Source organism: Styela clava, chromosome 9 (genome assembly GCF_964204865.1).
Source record: "Styela clava chromosome 9, kaStyClav1.hap1.2, whole genome shotgun sequence".
Classification (NCBI taxonomy): Eukaryota; Metazoa; Chordata; class Ascidiacea; order Stolidobranchia; family Styelidae; genus Styela; species Styela clava.
The window spans coordinates 16,749,016-16,773,751 of NC_135258.1; the positions used below are offsets into that span (position 1 = coordinate 16,749,016).

General features: G+C 34.0%; 1 protein-coding gene across 1 annotated transcript in view; it reads right to left on the minus strand.

The window, feature by feature from the left end:
* Positions 1–841: 841 nt before the first annotated feature.
* LOC120339242 (dynein axonemal heavy chain 12-like) overlaps positions 842–24,736 on the minus strand; it is a 50,727-nt gene continuing 26,832 nt past the window's right edge. The window contains exons 41-72 of the mRNA XM_078115958.1: positions 24,439–24,581; positions 23,620–23,776; positions 22,947–23,125; positions 21,701–21,893; positions 21,419–21,580; positions 20,836–21,033; positions 20,181–20,314; positions 18,432–18,594; positions 18,051–18,131; positions 17,620–17,796; positions 16,987–17,208; positions 16,221–16,361; positions 15,092–15,262; positions 14,381–14,501; positions 14,178–14,275; positions 13,367–13,512; positions 12,557–12,771; positions 11,723–11,915; positions 11,102–11,294; positions 10,423–10,595; positions 9,957–10,097; positions 9,518–9,676; positions 9,186–9,330; positions 8,454–8,604; positions 7,436–7,689; positions 6,722–6,862; positions 6,067–6,204; positions 5,262–5,495; positions 4,169–4,458; positions 3,116–3,320; positions 2,405–2,637; positions 842–2,126 (exon numbers count right to left, since the gene is read on the minus strand). Coding sequence (XP_077972084.1) covers positions 1,868–2,126; positions 2,405–2,637; positions 3,116–3,320; positions 4,169–4,458; positions 5,262–5,495; positions 6,067–6,204; positions 6,722–6,862; positions 7,436–7,689; positions 8,454–8,604; positions 9,186–9,330; positions 9,518–9,676; positions 9,957–10,097; positions 10,423–10,595; positions 11,102–11,294; positions 11,723–11,915; positions 12,557–12,771; positions 13,367–13,512; positions 14,178–14,275; positions 14,381–14,501; positions 15,092–15,262; positions 16,221–16,361; positions 16,987–17,208; positions 17,620–17,796; positions 18,051–18,131; positions 18,432–18,594; positions 20,181–20,314; positions 20,836–21,033; positions 21,419–21,580; positions 21,701–21,893; positions 22,947–23,125; positions 23,620–23,776; positions 24,439–24,581 — 5,610 coding nt within the window. The 3' untranslated portion in view covers positions 842–1,867. The remainder of the gene's footprint in view (positions 2,127–2,404; positions 2,638–3,115; positions 3,321–4,168; positions 4,459–5,261; positions 5,496–6,066; positions 6,205–6,721; positions 6,863–7,435; positions 7,690–8,453; positions 8,605–9,185; positions 9,331–9,517; positions 9,677–9,956; positions 10,098–10,422; positions 10,596–11,101; positions 11,295–11,722; positions 11,916–12,556; positions 12,772–13,366; positions 13,513–14,177; positions 14,276–14,380; positions 14,502–15,091; positions 15,263–16,220; positions 16,362–16,986; positions 17,209–17,619; positions 17,797–18,050; positions 18,132–18,431; positions 18,595–20,180; positions 20,315–20,835; positions 21,034–21,418; positions 21,581–21,700; positions 21,894–22,946; positions 23,126–23,619; positions 23,777–24,438; positions 24,582–24,736) is intronic.

The window sequence follows — 24,736 nt, forward strand, 5'->3', positions numbered from 1 at the left end:
GTTCTTGTTATAACCCACTTTTTTCTTTTACCATGAACTTCGTTGAGAGGCTGCTATAAATTGTAGTATTGGGACAAAGGCTCGATTTTCCCCTTAAAAATGCTCCAGTTTTCATCATGATAATGGTGCCATGGGCAAGTCGTAAAACAACAAACCCTCTATTATTGGTCCAAGTCGAAGAAGGCCCAATCTAGTGCCGCAATAAGTAACAATGGAGATAGTTCTCTGTTTCACACTGTTTGTTGATGCTTCAATGTAGCTCATTAGAGACTTTACCATACATGATGGTGTTCTCATACTCGAGTGGAGTCAAATACCTTCCTCAAATCCTAGATTGCTATTTCCAACAGAGTGTGTTGTTGTCTATTTATTATGTATCTGTCTGTTGGCCGAATTGCCTGTTAGACTGGTTTAGGAAGAAAGCATTATCTAATCCACTTTTCCGGGATCTTATGATGGATTGGGGTTATCACAGGGCCTTTTGAGATTGGCCTGCTTCTAGGAATGTACTTCCACATCCAAATGAGTTTTGTCAATCTCTCAATGGATGGTTTTTGTGAAGACATATGCAGTTCTTTTAGGGTGGTCGATGATCGTTGGCTCTAAAGCTGTGGCTAGGAGCTGAATTCAAGTAAACACATGTGTGAGACCTTCAGTCATGGAATGTGAAATCAGTTGCTCATTCGAGTCCCATTATACAGGACATCACGTTACATTATAGACTGCATTCCGCACTGTAGCCTTGCATGGGCTCTAACATTCGAATTACTGGTTCAACTCTAGTAAACCTTAGCAGGCACCACTCATTAAGCCCATTTTGCAGACAAAGGCCAAGTCAATATTATCAAACAAAACTTTATTTTTTTCAAACTATAACTAATTATAACAAATTACAGTGTTACAAAAATTTATCCTAAGTAAAAGTAATGAAACCTACATAAAAAAATGGAACAGTGTTCTGCTTAAACTTATATGAAGAGTTTAAAATATTATTAGTACGCTACAAAATCAGTTGTCTAAAGTCGTCTCTCAATAATACATTGCTATGCAAAATGTATTTTGATGGCAAAATTTAGTCAACAAGGGTATGGTAAAGGGTGAATTGGTGGGGGAAGAGGGAGCACGCAGCTACTTTACTTAAATTCTGCTAACGGGGCTAACGTCGCGCGTTTATTCGCGAAAAAATATACAGGAGGTTAATACACTACAATCACTCATGCTTTGTCAAGAATTTTCTTCCCAGATTATACCTTGCCTAGCATAATTTATATATTATAGTTATCATTAACTAGTTTATCTATAAATCATGCTTGGACAGATAAAATTTGATAGAAAATAACTGACAAAGCCTACACACACGCATGCGCTATGATAATAAACTTAACTCATTAAAAGTATCTGTAATATATTCATATAATGCAGTTTATATTAAACTAATTGAAAATAATAAACCATTCTATATTAGAAAAAATGCTTAGGAGTAGGATTTTAAGCATTTACTTATAATATAACAAAATTAACATTGCCCGTATAACAAATTTCCGAAACGTCAGAGACCGTTACAAAAATCTATATTTTAAATTATTTTCAAACAATAAATAAACTAATAAGCATTTTTCTAATATAGGTGGTCTTGATTATTTTGCGCTGTATATTAAATTTTTACAACAATATAAAAAAAATGAAAACTCAACTACTATAAACCTAGCACTTAAAATTTATCAAAACCTAATTTATAAATACACTCCAAAAAACCTAAAAAATCGAACTTATCTAAAAAAAAAATATCTGAAAAAAGATGACACATGCACACACAAACATACTTGTGAGGGGGAGGAAAAAAGTGTAACGCATTTGAGGAAAAAACCTAATCATCTAGTTGGCACAAAATGGCCGCTCCACGTTTTATCCAGTGACTTTGTGGTTTCTTTGTCGGAAGCTTGATGGCGATGACATAGTTGGTCGAGTGACCGGTAGTGGACAGTGTTCCCTTTCTCTCGCTCGTTTTATAAACTGGACACTCGTAATCGTGCTGTTCCTTAATGTTTTCAACTTTGTCTGGTTTGAACCAGATAATTGGCATTGGATCGAACAGAATTTTCGGATGTTGCTCTGATAGTAGACCACTGAAATATTGGAAATAGTTTGTAAATAAGATGCAAAACTGGTTTAAATCAAAAGTCAAAACTGCAGCAGCCTCACTCAAGTTTTTCAACAACATAAAAGACACGTTATGATTTGACAACCATTTGAAGTAATGGTTAAATTAAAACCTGAAATACAGAATTTATTCAGAATGCAGTAAGTGACTCAGTTCTGGCTGAATATTTTGTCATAAACCAGTACCTGGCTGAAATGAGTATTTTTATGTTGTAACATCCTAGTAAATACTAGCATTACTTACGTTGTTCTGTCCCATCTTGCACCATCAAGGAAAACTCCGATCACATAAACGCCATCCGTAGGAGCACCATCCGAAGTTTCATCCTTTGGTAAAACTTGATACGAGAAAGCAAGTTTATCAATCGGGATTGTATATTTACGAGCAAAGTTCTGTCGAGCGCCAGTCAAGAAAGCTTGAGTGAAATAAAAGCCAGAAATCCAGAAGACATCTGGTTTACCCTCATCAAACCAATCCTGTAAATAGGAATTAAATTTTGTTTCATGACTTTTAAAATAGAAGTCAAGATGTTGAGAGCAGCCCTGTTACTCACTATACATAACAAATTGACTAATTGCTTGTACATAGAAAAGTTATAGATTTAAATTATAAATAGGCTATGAATCGACTTCTAAGTGACCACAGCAAATAGGTTCGTGCAATGCAGCTGACAACTACCGTAACTCTTTATTTGGTGTTTGGAAAGGTATGTTTCAAAATTACATAAAGCAGGTGTCATGGTAATGCAGCTTACTTAGTGACATACATTTTCTAAAATGAGGGAACCTGTTGTTAGCGATTTTGATACAAAAGAGAACCTGTTTATGAAATTTTGAATCTCACCATTCATCTTGATTCATAGTTAATAATAATTCCGATTGCAATATTAAGAAGACAACAAAATAATAAATAAAATACAAATTATCTTTGTTTCGAACAGAAACTTTAACAAACCTGTAAGAACTTGAGTCTTGCCAAGAAATCATTGATGTAGCTTCCAAGTGGTTTCAAACTTGGATAAGATCGTTTTGCCCAAAGTTCTGGTACTTTACCGATCAGTAAGCTACTAGCGACACCTTCTAGTTCTGCATTCATCACTACAAGCCCTTTGATTGCTTTACGTAGATTGACAAGAGTTATTCGAATGGTCTGAAGGAGACTAAAAAGCAAATGGAAAACAAAATGGTTATATTTTCAATACGACAGGATCAGCATTGCCTACGCAATTTATTACACCCTGGGTAAAGTGGGGCGGGAGAAGGGTGGCATTGGATTTGAACCAGAGATGTGTTATTTGCATTGCCAAGACAATTTAACCTAATGCTTAAACCACTATGCCATCGATCACGTTAAAATTGTTGCTCTAAAAACTATAAATGTGACAAATGCATAATTTCATATGATATAAGAATATTTTAAATAATGAACAGCTAGTTTGAATATTCAAAATCCACTTTTTGTTCAGATTTGGTTTTTCCCTCATACTCAAAGCTTTTGTCATAACTAGCTAGGCGGCACGACATATATTAACATGCACATGGAGGAAATAGATTTATGCATACTCATGTGTCATCCACCAATTAGATTGCAAATATAAATCTACTCGGAATTTAGATGCACATTGTCTTTGAATTCGAAATGAGTAGATGAATTAAACTTTTAAAATCAACCCACACCAAGCTATGCGCAATATATTTACCATACTTGGAAAAAAGAAAGAAATTTCGGCACTCCAGGTGTGTGTGTACCAATATGGACATAACTAATTTTGTTCCCCTACTTTACATCAAGTTGTGTAAAGGGACTGAAACCTATGGGCACGGGATATATTCATTTGACTAACACAGGCAGTCCTCGAACTCGTAATAGAACTAAAATAAGGAAAAACGAAATAAAATTATGGCCTAACCCTAACCTGGTATACACACTATGCGAGTACCGACATTTCTAACTATACTCAAGCATGCATATGATTCGGATAAATCTTCTAGATTTCCTTCAACTTACTTGTTAAATCTCTCCATCTCTTGCACCAACACTGTATTCATGCTTTCTTCATATAGTACTGGATATTTCTCGGAAGCTTTTTCAAGATCAAAGTTGGGTGGGAGTTTATCTAGAATATCTGTGGCAATTTCGTTAAGTGCGTTATCTGTTTTTCCTCCTCCTCCTCCTGCAGACGAGCCCATAGCCAGCAGGACTGAGTCAAATAGCTGACGAGTCTCCTGGAGTTCCCGGGATATGTCGACGTTCTCGTGCATCCCAAACACTTCAGGTAGTTGGGTGGTCGGGAATGCCTGAACAAAATAGGAAAGATCAAAAGTTATAAAATGGTCACACTTGCATTTGAATATCATCACTTAAGCAAATTTTTCCCCTTTTCCGTGAACTTGAATAATAATCGCTGGGTATTGTGAAAATATCAAGTGAAGAAACATATTTGTAAAATTTAAAGCAAAAAATAGAAATAATTTTGTTAATTATTGAAACACATAATAATCTAAAAAGTGCGGAAGCATATCGTTCAAAATTTGAGATATATTTTATATATTGAAGGTTTCAAGGCAAAATGGCAATTTTTGAAATTTCGAAAAATTTTATTTGAAAAAAATTATAAAGAAATACAGTAGATGTTTTGTATGTTGGTTTTCTGAAGTATAAACACTATTCACCAGAGCATTTCAATAAAAAGTTTGAGGAGTTCAAAAATCAAAAATATGTGTTTTCCTCATTTTACCAAAAAAGTTTTTAAGACCTTTTTGATCTGACAAAATCCACATCCACACAGATAGCCTTTGAAGTTTAGTGTCTTGCTTTCCATAAGTGGTTTCTTATCAGAACTAAGCATGACTCAAGATATAACTAATGTTGAGGGTTCAAATCCCATGTCCCGGGTGTAATAAATTGGGTAGGCAATGCTGAAGCGGAAAGATTCGGTTTTTCCATATAAAAAGTAACTACATACATATTGTGAAATATCGGTGTCTGCTCGTATAGGGTCTTGTTTGAAGCAAAAGGTGTAAGTAAGCGTTGTATATATAAAAAAGTTTAAACAAGGCGAGTTAGACCACCTGCTCATTCATGACAATTTAATATTTACCTTGATGAAGTCGATATAGCCCTGGTATTCCATTTTCGGCGGAACGTAATAATTTCCGCTTGGCGATAACTTGTATTTATGTTCAGTTACAACATTAATATTATAAAAATCAACAAGATTTGTTCTTAGTAATCTTCTGTCCCAATCATCAGTAACACGACCTCCATAGTTACATTCTCCAGTTAAATAGGAGACGGCACTGAGAGGGGTTTCTTCATATTCATTGATGAAAATCTGAAAAATAGAAAGAAAGAAGTTAGAACACGAGTTTTAATAGAAACCAGTAATTTAACATACCCTTTTATTTATCTATAGATTGTTTGCTATTGCTATTATAGAATACAATTTACATGAAGAGTAGCAAATAATTCAACAGAATTCAACAGAAAAACAGGAATTTAGGTTGTGTAATAAAAAATTGTTATTGCCCACAAATTCCAATATTTCACACTTTTTAACAAGGAATACTTACTGCATCTAACATGCAACTAACTCCTCTGTAGGCAATATAATTGCTTATAGACTGGTTCAAGCAACGATTATATGAGAAAATTTAAAAAAAATCAATACTACTACAGCAATTACCGAAAAGAGCTTTTTGCACAAATTTATATCTATCTTGTCTAAAAAAAAACAAAGATCACAAAACTAAATACGAAGATCATTTTATTTCATAACAATTGAATCAATTTATTTTTATTTACTTTTCACTAAATACACATGTATACAAAATAAGCAAAAAGAATATTTAAGGTATACTCTTAATATTCATAAATGACGCAACCAAATTCAATCTCTTTTCTACCTGTAATTGTCTGACACTGATCCTCAGATCAGATTCATTGAATCCGTAAGGTATATTCCATCCAAGTGGTCCAAATTTTCTTCTTTCTTGCACTAAGGCGTGGAAGAAACATAGACCAAATAGAAGTTTTTCAAATACCTGAAATGAACATATAAAAAAAGAATATGTATTTTATACACAACTATACATACACTTATGGTACATTTAAATAGTTAAACAACAATGTATCTGTATCACAGGGTGATCCCAAAAAAAAATCAGAAACAATGAATTTCTTAATTACCGGTACTTCTGCAAAAAATAAGGAAATTTTTGAACTTGAATAAATTAACTTTTGTTTGTGTGTGATTGTACTCAGAAGTTTCAGTAATCCAGAATGCTTCAAAATGGGTTCTGTTTTTTGAGGCCAACTTGTAGGTATGTTTTCTCAGACACGCTATGATTAAAAATCCTTTTGTTATCACAACACTGATTACTCTTTGTGGGTTCATAGGTTTGAATTCTGTAAAGCATTGTTTCGCAATATGATTAAGCTGTGTAATTTGCTTTTCTTCCCTTTGGGACAAATTTGAAAATTCTACTCTCCTGTACACTGTGTATACAGTTCTAGTTAAATCAGATACAGAATTGATGAATTATAATTGATAATACATACCGATTCTTTCTCTGGACATCCCGCGAAAAACTCAGGATCAGAAATAGGATCAGTAAGATAAGATTGTAGAATATTTTGCCGAAGTCCAGTGGGAGGTTCATTTGTCATTTTTACACCATTTTGTAGAACGGTGACAGGAAACTGAAATAAAATATAAAAAGAATATTGAAAAATGTCACCTTCATTGCCCGAATCAGGGGTATAAGCACACAAATGGAAACAAAATACAGTGTATGCTCCATCTCTTAAGCAATTAAATTATTAACTTTTGTTTTGCATGATATATGAAACTGTATTATTAACTCAATCCACGTCTCTCCCTAAGCAGGAGATGCCATTTAAAAATATTTAGTGAATATGGCCTAGTGCAGGGGTGTGCAACCTGTGGCCCACAAGGAAAAATTGTGCGACCCACGAGAAGTGCCAATTCTAGAAACGAGTTTGTGATTTAGTTGAATCTGGCATGTGCGAGTAATTCCAATCCCCTTGCGTTGCAAAGCCTATATCTGAGTCAATTTATTATCTATACCCATGACGTTACAATGCCCTAATTTGTATCTGGCCTTCCTGTATAAAAGGTTGCACATTGTTAGAGCATTGGTCTTAACCATGATAGCAACACAAGTTGAGAATCTCAAGTTCAAAGTGTGTAAAAATGAAAACCAAGATACAAACAAACATTAGTTATGAGTGGTAACAAAAATCTGGACTAACTTTATCAGATGGATAAGATGTCAACCACAATCTGAAATTTGGATTAATGTTTTCTGCATTAAATTCTTCACAAATTTTCTCCATGGCAGGCATCCATGACACGGCCAAGTGGCAATTTTGTAATGCCACCCAAGTACCATCCTGGATGGCAGCCGTTATCATACTGGCAGCAATGGGACCCTGACCTTGGCCCAATGAAATGGCATTGAACTTGTCACCATCATATCCTTTGTCTGCCGCAAACTTCAAGAGAGCTAAAGTGAAAAAACATAATCCAGTTTGATTCAATTTAACATAATTTGAATCAATATTAATCAGATGTTATACACAAATATAGGATTATGATAGGATTTACATATTTATCCCAGGAAGAGGAAGGTCAATAATAAGGCTTAATCCTATGGTGAACTACGGTTTCTCATCCTATTATCAGTCCATGTTCAATAAAGAGATAATTAACAAGTTATTCTATTCAGATGCATGGATATATGTCCGATGCTCTACAGTGTGGAATAGATAAGGAACTGAGAGCGCTATTGAGTTTCAAGCAAGGGATGTGACTGAAGGTGCTTACACACTGAAATAACATCCGATAAAGTAGATTGAAATACTATTTAAAAATTGAGATGAGCAGTTTTTATTACTTTTACATGCTGTAATGTTTCCAGGAAACAAAATTGATCAACAGCTTAGAATAGGATTTTTATATTCATCTCAGGGGAGGGGAAAGTCAACAATACGGTCAATACAATACGTAATCATATGGCGAACCACCACCTCTCGTCCAGTTACCAGTATATGCATGAAGGGTATGGAAATAGTTCATTAGTTTTTTTTGAAGGCATAGTCTTATTGATGAAAATATACTATACAGAAAACTAGAAATTTAACTTTATATACTAATATCTACAATGCTGACATGCTAAAGTCACATTCATTCATCGTATAGAACATACAAAAAAATAATTCAGAACTGTTGTTGTTTATGTGTGTTTATGTGTGTTGTTTATACACTAACCTGCCATAGGATCAGCTCCAGGTGACAACACAAAAATAAGAGGCATTGTTGCATTTGAATCGGCAAAACTTTTAGCCAAATCAAAGGGTGGCGGTTCCACAAATTTATGACCCAATTTTTCTTGAACGTATTGACGCACCATGGGCACGACCTGAAAAATAAGATAATAATCATACAATCGTATCTTTATCTACTCAAAACAACGCTCTGAACAATCAGACACTCATGTAATGTATCAGTCGTTGTTAAAAGAACTAAAATTTTCCATTAGGCATTACAAATGTAATTTTTTATATTAATTTAATATTATAATTAATACTCCTTATGCAACAAAATTGAAATATATGCCAAATTTTATAAAGTGAATAATGAATTAATATTTCTCTTATAAAGCCTTCGTTTCGTTTATGAAATTCGAAATATAGTAACATTTTTCAAATAGTTCAAATTTGGGTTCAAATTTCATGAAACTTGATGAAAATTATGATATCGTAGCACACCAATTCAAACTAATGACAAAATACTCTTTTTGATTATGTAAATCCCAAAAAATGCGCATTTCTAAATTCTCAAACTTTTTTTCTAATTCACTTTTTGAGAACATCTATTCAACATTTGCCAAAAAAATAAAAGGAAATTATTAATTGAATTACCGTAAATACATGAATTAAAATAATCGTGATAGTTTCTAACTCACAAGGAACATCCAAAATTTCATGAAGAAAACTTTACCTTGTCCGGTCTCAAACACCTGATAGCAGTAATACGTTGGAAGTCATTTAATCTTTTATCCCATGGAGCTGGTAGATGTGCATTCTGTGGATCTTTCAAATCATAAACCTTTCTCCATTGCAGAATATTATCATGGAAGCTGTCACTGTAAAAAAAAAAATTAAAGTTAAGTGGACTTGATTTGTAATTTAAAGTTGAACCATTTGAATCATCAGAAAACGGTTTTCATTTAATCCAGCATACAACTGATGTACTAGATCTTTGAGCATTGCTTCCATGTTTTAAACTCTCTCGTCAAGCCAAAATGATAAACCAAAGTTAATAAATCTTACATAAATCCTTTGAAAGGAGGAAAGTCCTTCATTCTGCACAATTCATCCCATGATTTATCGCTCAGCCATGAAGAGTCAGGATTAGCAAGTTTGTTTTCTAATCCAACACCACCAGTCAAAAAGAACATGAATTCTTCTTTACCAAGTTCTCCTTTGGCCCTGAGAATAAACAGATGGTACATTTTATAAAAAATAATATTCAAAGCAAGGTAATGCATACCCACTTATAAGTAAAAGAGACTGATCTAATTATAGGTGACAATTGAATTTCCAATACTCACCGAAACTATATAAAATTATGGCAGTGGATTTATGCGTTAGTGAACACTTTTTGATGTATGCATTGACTCAGTAATAATCAATACAATTAGAAATACATATATATATATTTAAGTGTTACGAAATGCAATGAGATGGAAAAACTAAAGCCTGTACTTACATGGTGATATTGGCACACAGAATGAGTGAGAACAGCAGTTTATCTTTCTCAAATAACGATCGACAAACATTGCAATATAAATTGTAGGTGAAATGATCTGATAAATATCTCAAACGTTTATCCAAGATCTTCGACTTGTTACTGAAATAAAAAATATATATTTTGTCAATTCATTTGTTCGATGGAGATACATTGTTGTAAGAGAGATGAACCTAATTAGGTGGGCAATGCAACTCAAAAATCTCACATTAAAACCCATTGGTGCTTACTCAAGGTGTAATGAATGGGTTGGCAATGCTGAACCAAAAAACACCTGATCCAACCAAAAATAATACCTTAGAATCAGCTCCTCATGCACAGCCCTGCTTGGACTGAAGATGTACAAATGTGTCATAAAAAATGTAAAGCTTTTTTAGAGATTTTTATAGCTCCTTATTGACCACAGTATGCCAGTCAGTTAACTTACCTTTCATGGATAGAGTTGAGATACAAGTTGACGAACCAAGTGAGAGAATATTGATACATTGGATCGATGTTTGGAAGATCAGTGATACTGAAGAACAGAATGGATGAATGTTTAGCAATAGGACGATATCCTTCTCTTGATTCTGCAATCTTTTGTTCTGTTATATCAGCAATCTGTGAATCAAATATTATTATTTGAAAAGTTTTTACTGAATTGAATTATGCGGGAGAGATGTTAAGATATAGGGACACGAAGGCCAATAAACCGGATCCTAGTATAGTTTATGTATGGTTCCTCAATTATTATAATTAATTATTAATAATTATTAATTAAGTATAAGTTCCGCATTATTATCAGAGGTGCAATGGCAGGCAAGTTTCTAACGCTTAGCACAATATACCAAGCGCTGAGCTGATGTTCAAAACTTGACAACAATGAAACATTTATAGCATATTTGTGAATCTACATAAATTAAAGCAAAAAGTTACAATATAAAAGAAATCTAGTTTTACCTTGTAACCTGGCTAACTGCAGATTTTATATGGATATGACATGGATTTTTGAAGCTAGTGCAAAGCCAACTGCAAGCTAATAAATATAGAGAGATTAACCAGATTCCCAGTAGAATTGATAAGAAACACTTAGATATGAGAAGTCAAAATCCAGCAGAAATATCAACCTTTTGTTTCTTTTGAATTTCATCTGATAGAACTTTTGACGAATCCAATATTTTGATGGCACTTTCATCTTCCAGAATATTTCCTTCCGATGCAGATAATGTGTACAAAATCTTGTCTTCAATTTCTTTTAATTGTTTCTTATTGGAAGCACTTTGCAAGATCAAAACATTCCTTTCCTCTTCCAGTTCAGGTCTTAAATGTTTTATTATCAAAATCAGTTAAAATAAAACATTAGGTACACATTTATTCCTAGCATGGTAAGAAGAATGTGGAGTCAGCAATGGCTAAGTTAAAATAGAAGATGTTATTAATTTCAAGAAGATTCCTGATATCATTGTTATTGTGCAGCAAGATTCTAAAATCCCTTATAATTGAGTAAGCATGACGCAAGACTTTTGAATCATCAATATTGATTTTAAGATTTAATTTTTTATGAAATTCTCATTTAAAAAAAAATTAATATTGGTGAATCTAATTCGTTGAATCTGGTATACAAACTAGAACTTGAATACGCTTGTAACATCCAAGCTATATTAAACAAAGACAAAATATTGTAATAGTACTATCTATAATAAAAAAGCAAGATATTATGTTTTCCAATATATAGGCCTACTACTAACCTCTCCTTTGCAACTACAATTCCAAGCAACTGATCTTCCAGACCTTCTGGCGTAATCATGAAATTGAGCAAAGATACCTTTGTTGCAAGTTCAGGTAGATAATGTGGATTTCTCAATTTTGTTGTGATGTAAAATCGAAACTCATTGCTGTATTCAATCACATTTTCTCCAAGACGAATGCAAAGTACACCACCTAGTATAGAACAGTAGTCAAATTTGAAAATCTTGTTGGATTGACTGAAACTCTAAGATTGACGATAGTGATAGTTTGGAATACAGAATCAAAAAATTGAGCAATGCCACATCAAAGATCATAGCAGGCAACTTCAATCATATTGAATAATTGTTAAATAAAAGGCTGATCTGGATGTACCAAGTTTGCATTGCGGCATGCAAAAACAGATATGATGTCAACTAACTCAGCAGTTGATGCATCACACCAATAATGACACTGCATGGGTTTGTGTGCTTGAATCTTGTGGAGGTTAGTTATGTACAGAATTGTAATACTTTCTGCCATGTGGGTGTTTTATATGACCGCTCGGTTTTGGCTTCCTCCAGGTTACCAGACTGGAGGCCATGATTTGTCAGATCCTTGAGTTAATAAGAAAATCCTGACCTAAAAATGAACACGTCTACTTGCCCCAGTAAATATGGTCATTTTCAGGGTCCTGAAAAACTTCATACATTACATAATTGAAAAACCGAACACAGTTAGTCTATCATGTTAGATCAAAACAATCTTAACCAAAAAGTATAAATGTTAAATGTTGCAAATGTTGATCTGTTACATAAAAATAACAATTATGAGTCAAGTTCTTTCTTGATTCTTACCCTGCTTGAACGTTTGCTTCAACAACAAGGGTTCCAGTGATGGGTCGAGTTCCTCTCCTACGTTTTCTAGAAGTACAGGAGTTCCAAACTGAATTGAATTCTCCATGACTCTCATGTAGTCAGCATCGGTCAATTTGATCACAGTGAGTTTGTTTTCTTTCTCCGAGTTGCGAACCCATTTATTAGCTTGTCCTTGAGGATCAATCATCAATGGCCTAAATAGAGCAAAGAACTTGTGCATTACTCATTGCAGATAGAACTATAAATATTTCAAAAATTTGGGTATGTACGCTTGTCATCACATATCACACTGCTGATTACCATGCATTAGTTCATGGGGTCAAATTCCATGGGGCATATTAATGTTTGAGAAGAGTGCTGAGTGTTTCACATACCCACTGGTCGTTTTGAACCCCTCTATCATTATGTCAGTGCGTCTTGAGAAAATAACTATTCAATTTCAATCCCAAAATGATGGTAATCAGTCATGAGGGTCGTGGTTTGACATAGGATTTCTTTCCATGAAATTAATATGAAAAATCTTATCCTATTATTTCTGATTTAACACTACACAATTGTTTATGAATTTTAGACCTTGACTGATTCAATAGAGTTACACAGAAGTAGCATCATGCCAAGCACAAACTGGTTATTTAGAAACCAAAAAGTATGAAGTTGCTACATATCAGGTAGAGAGTAGTACAGGAATAATCAAATTGAGGCCAACAAGCAATATTTTATCATAAATAATATAATAATCCAGATATTAGAAACTAATGTGTTCTGTGATAATGTAACCCATTTTTTTACCATCTTCGAGAATTGTCAACGATGACGCCATTGTCAATTGAGAAGCTATCAGTTGGTAGTCCTGCAATATTCCAAGCTCTTATTTTGATCAAATCACCGAGAGTTTTACTCAGTGAAAATGAGTCGGAACATGTTATATCTCGAGTCTGTAAAAAGATGAGGTAAATTAACAGAGGGTGATCATGATTTTTGTAAAAAATATCAGACAAGGATAATAAGTAACATAATTTATTCCCTATCTACCTACAGTACCAAGTCTATTTTCGGATAATAATGTTAAAAAGTAAACTACCTAAAATAGGTCAGTTTCGCCAGAAAATTACCGGTACCATTAACTAACTTGAAGTAATATACAAAAGAAAAAATACAAACAACAAAGGGTAAGTTTGATTATGTGTATGAAAACCAAACTGATGAAGCAGAACTGGCGTACACACTCAGGTAGGTTGGACTAGGTGTATGAAAACCAAACTGATGAAGTGGCATTAGTGCTCGTAGTTGGATCATTTTTGTCAAGTTAAGAAGCTTATTCTTCAACAGAAGTGGTGATGGGGTGTAGGAATAGTGATGGTTTGCTATATTTATCCAAAAAAATTTCGCTTTTCTGAAGATTTTGCTGTAAAAATGTGTTCTTCTGTTTCAGTAGTAACGTATCATTTGGTAGCTTTGTGAATCAATTATTTATGTAATTTTTCGGCACTTTGGGCACTTAATATGCTTTAGGCAAATCCATATAAAATATGATAGATGTAATACCTATTTAAAATAAGATAATAAGATATAATAACTACTGATGGAAGTTATAATATACCTTGCAAGCATTGGTCCAATCCTGAGTGCAGATCTTTCTGAAACCAGCGGTAAACGCACCGAGGTAAGCAATCACTCCAGAAGATATCAGTACATCACCTGTTGGATAAAAACAAACATTTTAAACCAAGCATGGACAACTGATAAAGTGCACTTTGCAGTGCACTTTATCTGTTGTCCATGCTTGGTTATTATAATAATTACCAGTGAGATTGTCATAAATTTCTTGAAGATCTTTAGCTGCTTGTGTCCATCTTGATTTCTCACCACCTAAACCCCCAATGAGTTTTTGTGCACGATCCAATTTCTTGGCACATAAGTCGACCTATAAAAATATGATTCCAGATTCTTGTAATAAAGGCAAAAAATGCATGAAGAAAAAAGAATGGTTCAAAACAACAACGGGTACATAGATTTATACAAGAATTGTATTTTTTGGGTTATTTTCAACAAATAGGACATCTGCAACATGACAGATAGCTTGCGGTATTCAATTTCATCCAGAAGTAAAGTATACAGCAGGGGTTCAAACATTTTTTTTTCGCGACCCCAATTTTCATAAAATATAAGACTACAGATACTTGCGACCACACAACCAGAAACGTTCAACAACCTGGCATTCAACTGACCCAACCCGGGGTCACGACCCACAGTTTGGGAACCACTGGTATACCCTGGGTGACCCAAAATAAACAGAACCCTGGTCGTTTGGAACATATTGTGGGGAGAACAAAATTTTCGAGCAAAGAAACCTAAACCTACTGAAACTTTCGAGTACAATCATACACTAATAGAAGTTCAAGTGTTCAAATGTTAAATATATTTTCTTCCCTCTAGTAGAAGTACCGGTAATAGAAAAGTTAAGGAGCCATTTTTGTCAAGTTTTTTTGTCATTTAAACTATTTAAAAACATACTTGGTATTCAAGTTGTTCCTTCTTCTCTGTTGCTGCTTTAAAATTAGCTTGAAGTTCTGCCAATCTATCTTGTACTTCTTTCAATTCAGCTCGTTTCTCATTCAGTAGTTTCATTGTTGTTGATAACGATTCTTGAGCCTCGCCAAGTTTGATTTTTTTCGGTGCAACAACCTGGTATAATATAAAATTGCAGGTAGTTTTGAGTGTGAATGAGTGAGGGTTTGAGTGTGAATTGTAATCTGAGTGAGTAAAATTTGTAAAAAATCATATACAATTGTAGCAAGTCCAGTCTGTTTCAGTACAACAACCTGGTATATCATGAAGTTTCGGTTAATTTTTGAGTGTGAATGAGTGAGTTTACTGAGTGGGTGTTTGAGTAAACTTTTTATTTATGTGAGTAGTATTTCTAGGAATGAGAGAATTGTAACAGCTTCCGCTAACCGATTTATTGATGCAATAAAGTTTCAAATAAGTTCTTGAGTATGATCGATTTCCCGAGTAAGTGTTTGAGTATAATTTTTATTTGAGTGAGTAGGATTGGCGGAAAATAATAACAATGAAACATGCGTTTTACAACATGGGAAAATTAATTATACTTCTCCACTTCTGATCCACTGATGATCCATTAAAGAAAGCAGTGATAAATGAAAATATATTGTTATTTCAAATACAAAACATTCTAGAAAACAGTAAATTTATCTTTCAAGTCTTGCAGCAGATTATAGTCAGCCAAATAAATGTGAGATTTATTAAAACACCAAATAGTGTTATAATCAAAAATTTTGCATATGGAACCAAAATTTTCATATACAAAATCAAATTTTGCTGTCTCAAATATTACAAATTAGGTTTGCTGAAAAATTTGATATATTTAGCAGAAATAAGAACCATGCTAGATGATAGTAAATCGCCAAAATGACAATAACAAACTAACCACTGTAAATATATCTGTATCAATGCAATGTAAACAATAGAATGGATGACGCGGTCATTTCTATGAAGATAGAATAGTTTTAGAAATAGATAAATGGATAGAAGATATCTGTATATGATAAAAGTATGAGTAATGAGTCTAATCACAAAAATAACATTACACACATATGGTAAATTAAGAGTAAAAAATCCAAACCTTCGCGACTCTATCATACACTTCCATGGCAAGAATCCATTTACATAAACCTTCTGCCGCAGAAGATGCTTTTGCTACTTTAACTGGATCAAATTCAGGATTTGTAGCATATTCAGTTCTGATTTTCTTCATTACAGGAACCTAAGTTATACAAGAGAGCGATGAAAATTATGGGTGATCATAACGGGCCCGTTGGTATTGAAAAATTAAAGTAATTGCCTTCTAAATAACAACTTCTGAAGTACTGAAAATCTGAAATTAATTGGACCAGTATTTACACAGAGAGTGATTTTTACAAAACAGCAACAACAAGCATCACAACAATTCAGCAAAACGATCCATACGTATACAGTTAAATCATTGCGCTTAGTATTAGGACCACTCATTTATTAACTATGATATAATCGCATTCAAATGTAATGAAGTGGTTAGATGTGAAAGAATCGCATCACTTCTGGAGATCTTTCACCAATTTGACCATGCTCATAATATAATAAGACGATTAACTATTCCAGTAATTAATCAAGACTGGTGAATGCACAAAAGCTCTTCTAGCATTTATGATCAAGTCGTCATCTTAAAGACTCCATCGTGGCACAAGATACTGTGTAAACTATTTTTTTTATTTATAAAATTTTTTTTTTACGTTTTCATTGATAATTTTGTAAAATACATCGTAAATTGCAAAGAAACTAATTTTGAAACCGTTTTGCATACAATAGCATGTTGTATCTGGTCATCAAATTGAATCAACAAAATATCTTACCGGGATATTATCTCTATCATATTCTCTCAGCATGTTGAGAAAATTCATATCCCCAAGTAATTTTTTACTTGGGCCCCAATAATCCAAAATCTTCTGTCCAGAACCTGATGGATCATTGATTTTCTCTGGTTTGATGTCTTTCATCACACAAACTGCTGACATGACAAGCTTGACGCCAGCAGGTGGATTTTTCATTGACTTGACAATGGTAATATCAGCAGGCTGGAAAAATGGGAACAAAAAATTTGGATTTGGAATATTGTAAAATCTTGGTCCTAGGAGCAGAATGTAATTTCTTCAAAACTACATCATAGCGAAACTATAACACAAGAAATATTGGTAGCAATTGAAAAAATAGTAGAAGCAAATAGAATTGTCAGAGCTTACATTACTATGTTAATATAGATTTGTGAACCCCATACTGAAGGAAAAGCTATTTGCTGAACATTTCAAAAGTATTTTTGCTACTGGAATCACTAGAACACCAGAATAACACCTAAATAAAACCAAAAATGGTTAGATTACTGGGTATACCGCACGAGTGAGAAAAGAACGGTAACACCATAATGACAAATGGAAATAGTGCTATCTTGACAAGCGAATAATCACCAGCCAAATAAATATATAAATTACCTTCAAAGTTTTCAGAGCACTCAACGCTGCTTCAAGTGCAGGTAATGCCTCAGCCAAATCACTTTCACATTCATCTTTTAATGCTTGAGATACAGCTGCTTGTTCATTCGCGGCTGCTTCATCTGCCGATACAATTTTTGTTCTTTCTTCCACAATTACTGTCTCTTTAGTAATGACCTGTAGAGGGATATAAAGTGCTAAATAAAGTGGTCTCAGTTGGCGATAAATAAAAGCTCTGCAAAGTCGTTGATTTATAATTATATTCAAGTACATTGATAAAAAATGTCATTTGCATATTTTAATACCATCCCTATTATCAGTATATTTTAAATCAGTAAAAATTGAAATTTATGTTATGATTATGTCATTTATGTAAATCATTCATAAGCATTGAAAACTGACATTATTTTGTATTTTGGAGAAAAACTTACCACCATCATTTTCTCATTCTCAGCTGCAGTTTCAACAAGTTGTGGTTGGAGTTCCTTCAATTCTTGTTGCATTTCAGCAACCTATTGTTGGAAAATAGAAAAAAAATGGAAAAATCAGAAAAGCACAGAGGAAAGACAGCAAGATAACTAATCATATGACGAAACACGACCTCTCATCCAGTTACCAATCCATGTCTGTTATGACAGTAGTTAACCAACTATTCGATTCAGATGCATGGTCCCTAAGCAATTGAGTCTAATGTCATAATCAATGAAATTATAAACCTCAAGCATTCAGATAATAATTTTCATCTAACAAGCCTTAATCACAGATCACAGCGTAACTGAAACTTTGGAAAAATTATTCAGAGAAGAACTTACCTGGGAAGATGCAAAAGCCAGTTTTTCCAAACCACCAACATATCTTTTCTTTGCCTTCATAACCGTATCTCTCTTCTGCATCAGCAATGTTTTAAATGCTGCGATCAACTCCAGATAAGACGTTGGTGTGACGTAATTATGGCGACCAAGTTCAAGCAGGTATCTGATATAGAAAATGAATATTTTTAAAAACATAAAAATGGTGTTACAATATTCAGACGTTCGTAGGGATTGTTCAAGGAATATTGTGGTAATAAGTAAACCTGTTTTTGTTTTAGACATTAGACAACTGCGGCAAATGGGTAACATTTACAACCAACAATTTGGTGTTCCAAAATTTGATATTGGCGTGTCATGTTAATGTAGCTTATGTAGTGTAGTGGTATACATAAGTAAATATGACGCTTACAGAACGGGAATCACCAAAAATATTGAATTTTTTCTAAATTGGTTCATGTTTAATAAAGAGCATATAGAAGTCAATGTTTTCTAATAACATTGAATTGGAAAATGGAGAAAATTTGAGATAATCAATGATTTGATTGGTTCTCTATTCTTACAGCTTTCAGAAATAAAATAAAGCACTTTTAACCTTTTCCATGCGATTTTTATTTTTTATTAAATAAAAATTTGTTTTATGCATTTGTACCCCCACAACTAATCGATCGACTAACGAAAAACTAATAATCCTCTGCTGCCCACTGACGGCTCGTTGGAAAGCTTATTTAAAGAGCTTGCAATTGGCGATTAAAAAAAATAGTTTTTTCAAAAGTGGTGGTCTGAGTCACAAACTGGATAGAAAAAAGACATTTTTTTTTCTTGGGAGTTGAAACTTCAAACCGTGATAAAAAATAGAAATATTCGCTGAATCCTTTACTGTTACCGCTTCGTGGTTGGCAAACAATAGCATAATATTGCTGTAGCAATTTCGTGATCTAACGCAAAATACTTTGGTAGATAGAAGGGTTAATATGTCTTCTATTACCACCCAAAAAACACCGAAATTTGCATAAATTTCAAAAATACTCTCTCGTTCCGCCGCAAATAAAATTCCCGTCGTAAACGAAAGCGAGATTTACCGTTGCTTATGTTAATCTCGAAGAAGACTTCTTACCAATAAACTAAAACCCGGAAAAACTAGACCAACAGTTTGCGATCGATTGCTAAATAAAACAGTCGAGTACATCAACGTACCCGCCGCAATCTAGCGACTTTTGTCGTTGGTACGTATACTTGCCCACCGCACGGAAAGGGTTAATAAATATAATTTTTAAGTAAAACCATTCTGAATTATTCCTCCCAGAATTTATTAAAATATAAGAATATAGTATATCGAGAATGCAATCAATTCCAAATAGATTTAAATGTTTTATTTATTTTGGACTTCCGAGGATTGGAGAATTTTCATCTTCTATGCCTCTAAAAAGTTTTACTTTATGAACCTTATGTAAAAAAAAGAGGAAAATAATCATAAAAAGATCAACATTTTTTTGCTTCAATTAAATCAAATTTTTGGGTTATACAGGATGAACCCTTAATAAAATAGTACCAGTACCTAGGTCACTTGAAACATATTCTAGAGAGGACATACCGGTTTTGTGCAGAGCCTTCTAAATTACTGGAACTTATGGGTATAATCATACAATCATTCACTTCATTTTCATAGAAATAATTAAATATTTTCTGGGTTCTGGTTTTGGAGGGCGTCCTGTATTGAAGAAATTAAGTTGAAAATTAAAATGAACTTACTTTTCAGACAAACTTCTTGAAGAAGTATGGAAATGTTTACATATTGGTACAATCTCTGTTCTTTCATGATCTGTCAATTCAACGGATTCAAGGAATCTATTCGCAACCATCTCCAATGCATCTTCTGGCCATGGCTAAGATATTTCACAAAACAAAATAAAATTGATAAATTTTGTGAAAATAATCAACAACATATTTTCACTTTGAAAGACTGGTAAGGTAAGAAACAAAGCAAAGAAATATATGAACAAATCTTTTTAAAAATAGATTGCATTCTAAAGTCAAAAAATAGCATGTTTGAGAACACACAAATTATTTTCAAAATTGAAATATGTATGTTTTCACATGGCTTTCCATTTGAACATGCTCTGTACGAGCAGATACCGATGTATGGAGATGCCTCTTTTTTGAAGACTAGAATATTTAGGTTTTGCATTGCCTAAATAATTTAATACACCCTAGGTAAGGTGGTGAACATGAAAAGGACTGCACATTCCCTAACAAGTGGAGGAGTCTCATCTCTAAGCATCAAAGATATGAGAAACCAAGTGAAGGCAAGAGATACTGAAACTATATTGATTCATTGTGGTCCATTACTTGCCGGCAAATGTCGATTGACGTAAGATTAAAAGTAGTCATTATGTGTATCTTGTACCTGGAACCAATCGATTGTACAGCAGTTGATCAGAGATGGAAATTGTCGAAGCCTGTTTCTGAATGCATCACCGATAGGAGAGAAAGCAATGATAAGATGAAGATTGGTACGACAACGACTCACAAAGTAAGCAAACATAGCTAGAGGAGAGTAATCAGCATTTGGTCCAAGCTGTTGACTCATTGCTGGTCGAATACTCTGGAAAATATAGAACATAAATAGCAGGATATCTGGAGAATTGAAAATTGCGAGAGGAATTTGTAAATCATTACCCGCAGGATGTAAGACATTTAGCATTATTCAACTAGGTTGCTATGCAGCTTCATTTCTCAATATTATGCCTTTTTGTGAAAATAACAAGTACCAATTAAAGCTTAATAATAGAATAGCTATGCAAAGATGTTTTTGTTCAAGGCTAAGATGCTGAATAAAAGACACGGCATCTTTGCCAGCTACTTCCAGTTCACATTGCCATTTATTTGTTTTGTTGGGTGTTGATTATGGAGCATGAAAAATTATAATACATTCAGATCCATTTCCTTTTGTGAAAAAACTAATTAGAAGTTTGAAAAGTCTTGAATACCTCGATAATTTCTTGTTTTTCATCAATAGCGAATAAATTCGGAACTTCGCCAGTGTTGAGTAAATTATCAACGTCCTCCAGGAATGACTCATCTTTAATTTGAACGTCAGTGAGTAAAAATACAGTCTTCTTCCCTGCAACTCCAGTATCTTTCAACACTCCCTGCATAATAAAAAATATGGATGCAAACAGAAAAAAAGGAAACAAATGCTGGGAAACCATTCAAAGCTGAAAAACAGTAATGTTAACTGAAATGTTATTGGTGATGGTAAGGCATTATACCTTCACATCTTCTCTCCACTCAGTGACTCCATAACTTTTTGAAATTTCTGGTTGAAACAGGTGCATTCCAGCCATAGATGTAGCAAGTCTAGTTAGTGATTGTCTTCCACTGCCACCAACACCAACAAGCAAGGCATTACCACCCGGTGATTTTAGAACACGACAAATACGAGAAAGATGTTCAAGTACATATCTGTATCAAATAAAAAGTTTGGTTATTTTGATCATAGTTGTTTACATTTCAATTTCTTGTATAATTAATTGTTCATGTTTAACACAACGATATGTCCTACTTGTCTGTAGTGTAGACTGATGCCCATGACTCCAGCATTAGATACCAATACAAAAATATTGACTAGAAATTTTCTCTCGTGAGGAAATTCTCACCCATTAGGATAGGATTTACATATTTATCCCGGGGGAGAGGAAAGTGATAAGACGACCTAATCATATGGCGAACCACGGCCTTTCGGTCCGGTTACCAGTCCAGGTCGGGTATGGGATTAATTAACCAGTTATTTTGATTTCGGAAGCATGGACTTGATGGTGGAGGAAGCTGTAACCGACCAGCGGTTACGTGAACCACCCTATGGCGGCGAGAAGTCCAGCAATCCTCTTGCACATGATCATCCCCGCATGGGATTCGAACCTGCGAACCCGTGAAGGGTAATCAGAGATGCGGTGGCGAGCGTATTCCTAACACTTAGCACGATGCGATAAATTGGTGTGAACCTGATATGTTTATCTTGTGATGCTGGCATAATTAAGTCTTTTCGTAATTATCACTGATTCTATGAATAGCATATCCATGAAATGATGCAGGGACTGTAATCAACCCTATGGCCACCCTATTCTTGTTGTAGCCAGTGTAATAATAGTAGAACACCACATTTATACAAAATATTCATATAGAATTTAAATATTTATCATGGGAAAAAAGAAAGCCGACAAGGCAGCCAATCATATTTCGTACCATGGCCTCTCATCCGTTTACCAGTTCTATACAAGGAATTGACAGTGGAGTAAGCCGTAACTGCCAAGAGGTTCCATGAACCACCTTTAGGCCAGCGAGGGGTCCAGCAATCCTCTTGCACTTAATTATCTCCGACAGGATTCGAACTCAGTCACAGGACAATCTGTGAGTTGGTGAGCATATTCCTAACGACGGGACGCGACTATACTTCATGAAAACCCAGTTCCAGTCTTATTTGATTTAAGTCAAATGAACCCACTGGATCATGAATACCTGAATATGACGAGGTTCATTTGTGCTTTATGAGTTTGGTTATATTCTTCCAAACATTGTTCCACAATGGAATTGAAATCTTCCAACGATTTGACTTCCTCATACATGCGATCTTCATTTTCAGCATCAGGATTCAAATAATCACCAAACAACATTGATCTCATGTCATCTTCTTCCAACTTTGAAGAAAAAAAATATTATGCTAAAACAGAGACTTCTCCAGAATGCCAAAAGTAATTTTTCAACGAGAACTGACTGTATTGATTATGATTGAATTTACAATACAAGTCGAAGCCTAGTATGAGATAGCTAACTAATTATTTGTTCCAGATGCATGGACTCACTGGTGAAAATGGCAGTAACTGACCAGCAATTATGTGAACCCCTGCGGCAATGAGTCCAGTAATTCTCTCGCACATAATTATCCATCACAGGATTTGAACCTGTGAATCCAAGCCAGGGTAACTAGAGGTGCAATCGCAAGTGTGTTCCTAACCACTGAAATCTACTTAAATTATTCATCATTAGAACAAAATTTCAATGGAATACCAATACTACAATATTAGAATACAAAACTATTTCAGTATAGACTCCTATGATAAAAAAAATCATTCAGAAACCACTTTAAAAAAAATTAAACAAGAATATATAAGAAATGGTCAATAATAGCTACCGGTCTTCCAGGTTGTGCAAGGTGGTCAAACAAAGTGTCAAAATTTTCTTTGAAATGATCTTTCACTACTGTTTTCATTGATGAAAACAACCAATGCCTATCTTCATCATCAACCAGACGATCATAGAATACACGGAACACTTCATGCACAAATAATCTGTAAATAATAATAAGGGCTATGACATTTCAATCCAGTTTGTTATATGTTTGATTATAAAACAAAATGATAGCATAAAAGTATTCTATTAGTTTTGTTTACACTAATACAGAACGAAGCATGTACAAGCGGCCACAGAAACCTACTACAGTTTAAAATGACTTCAATTGTTTGAATAGGTTTATGATAAACTAACCCAATTTAAAAAAAATGCTATTTTACGTCTTTCATCTCCACAATGGCCCGTACAGACACGTACAGATAAACTAGCAGTGTTTGAAAGACCAGAATTTTTCTTGTTCTGCATTATCTACCAAATTTATTACATTTTGTGTAAGTTGGAATTGGAAGGCATGGGATTTGAATCTGTGACATGCTACCTGCAATGATCAACATATTGAATCCAGCAGTCTGACGTATACCATAGCCTCTTATCCGGTACCAGTCCATGTTGGGTACGGATTAATTAGAGTGTTATTTACTTCAGATTCATGGCCTTTATAATGAAGGAAGGCGTAACCCAACAGTGGTTACGTGAACCCCCCTACGGAGGTGAAGAGGCCACTTATCTTCTTGCACATAATTATCTTCCACAAGATTCGAACCTGCAAACCTATGCGGAATAATCCAAGGTGTGATGGCGAGTGTATTCCTACAGTTACCTGATCATTGTTTTCTTGTTTTCCACACTTTGTTTCTTGATCAGTAGACAACCCAGAATAACACGGGAGAAATCACGTAGGTTGAATGTATAGTGAGATTTAGCTGGCGTTGGAAGTAAATTATCCATTGCTTTCTTGTAAACCTACAATTCAAAATGATCATATTAATGGAAAAGTTACGGTACAAAAAATTCTTGTGACAATAACACATTTAGTCCATTATATAGTCCATTTAGTCATTGTGAAAATAACAGGTAAGGCAAAAGTTACAGCAACTTTTATACTAATAAATAATAAT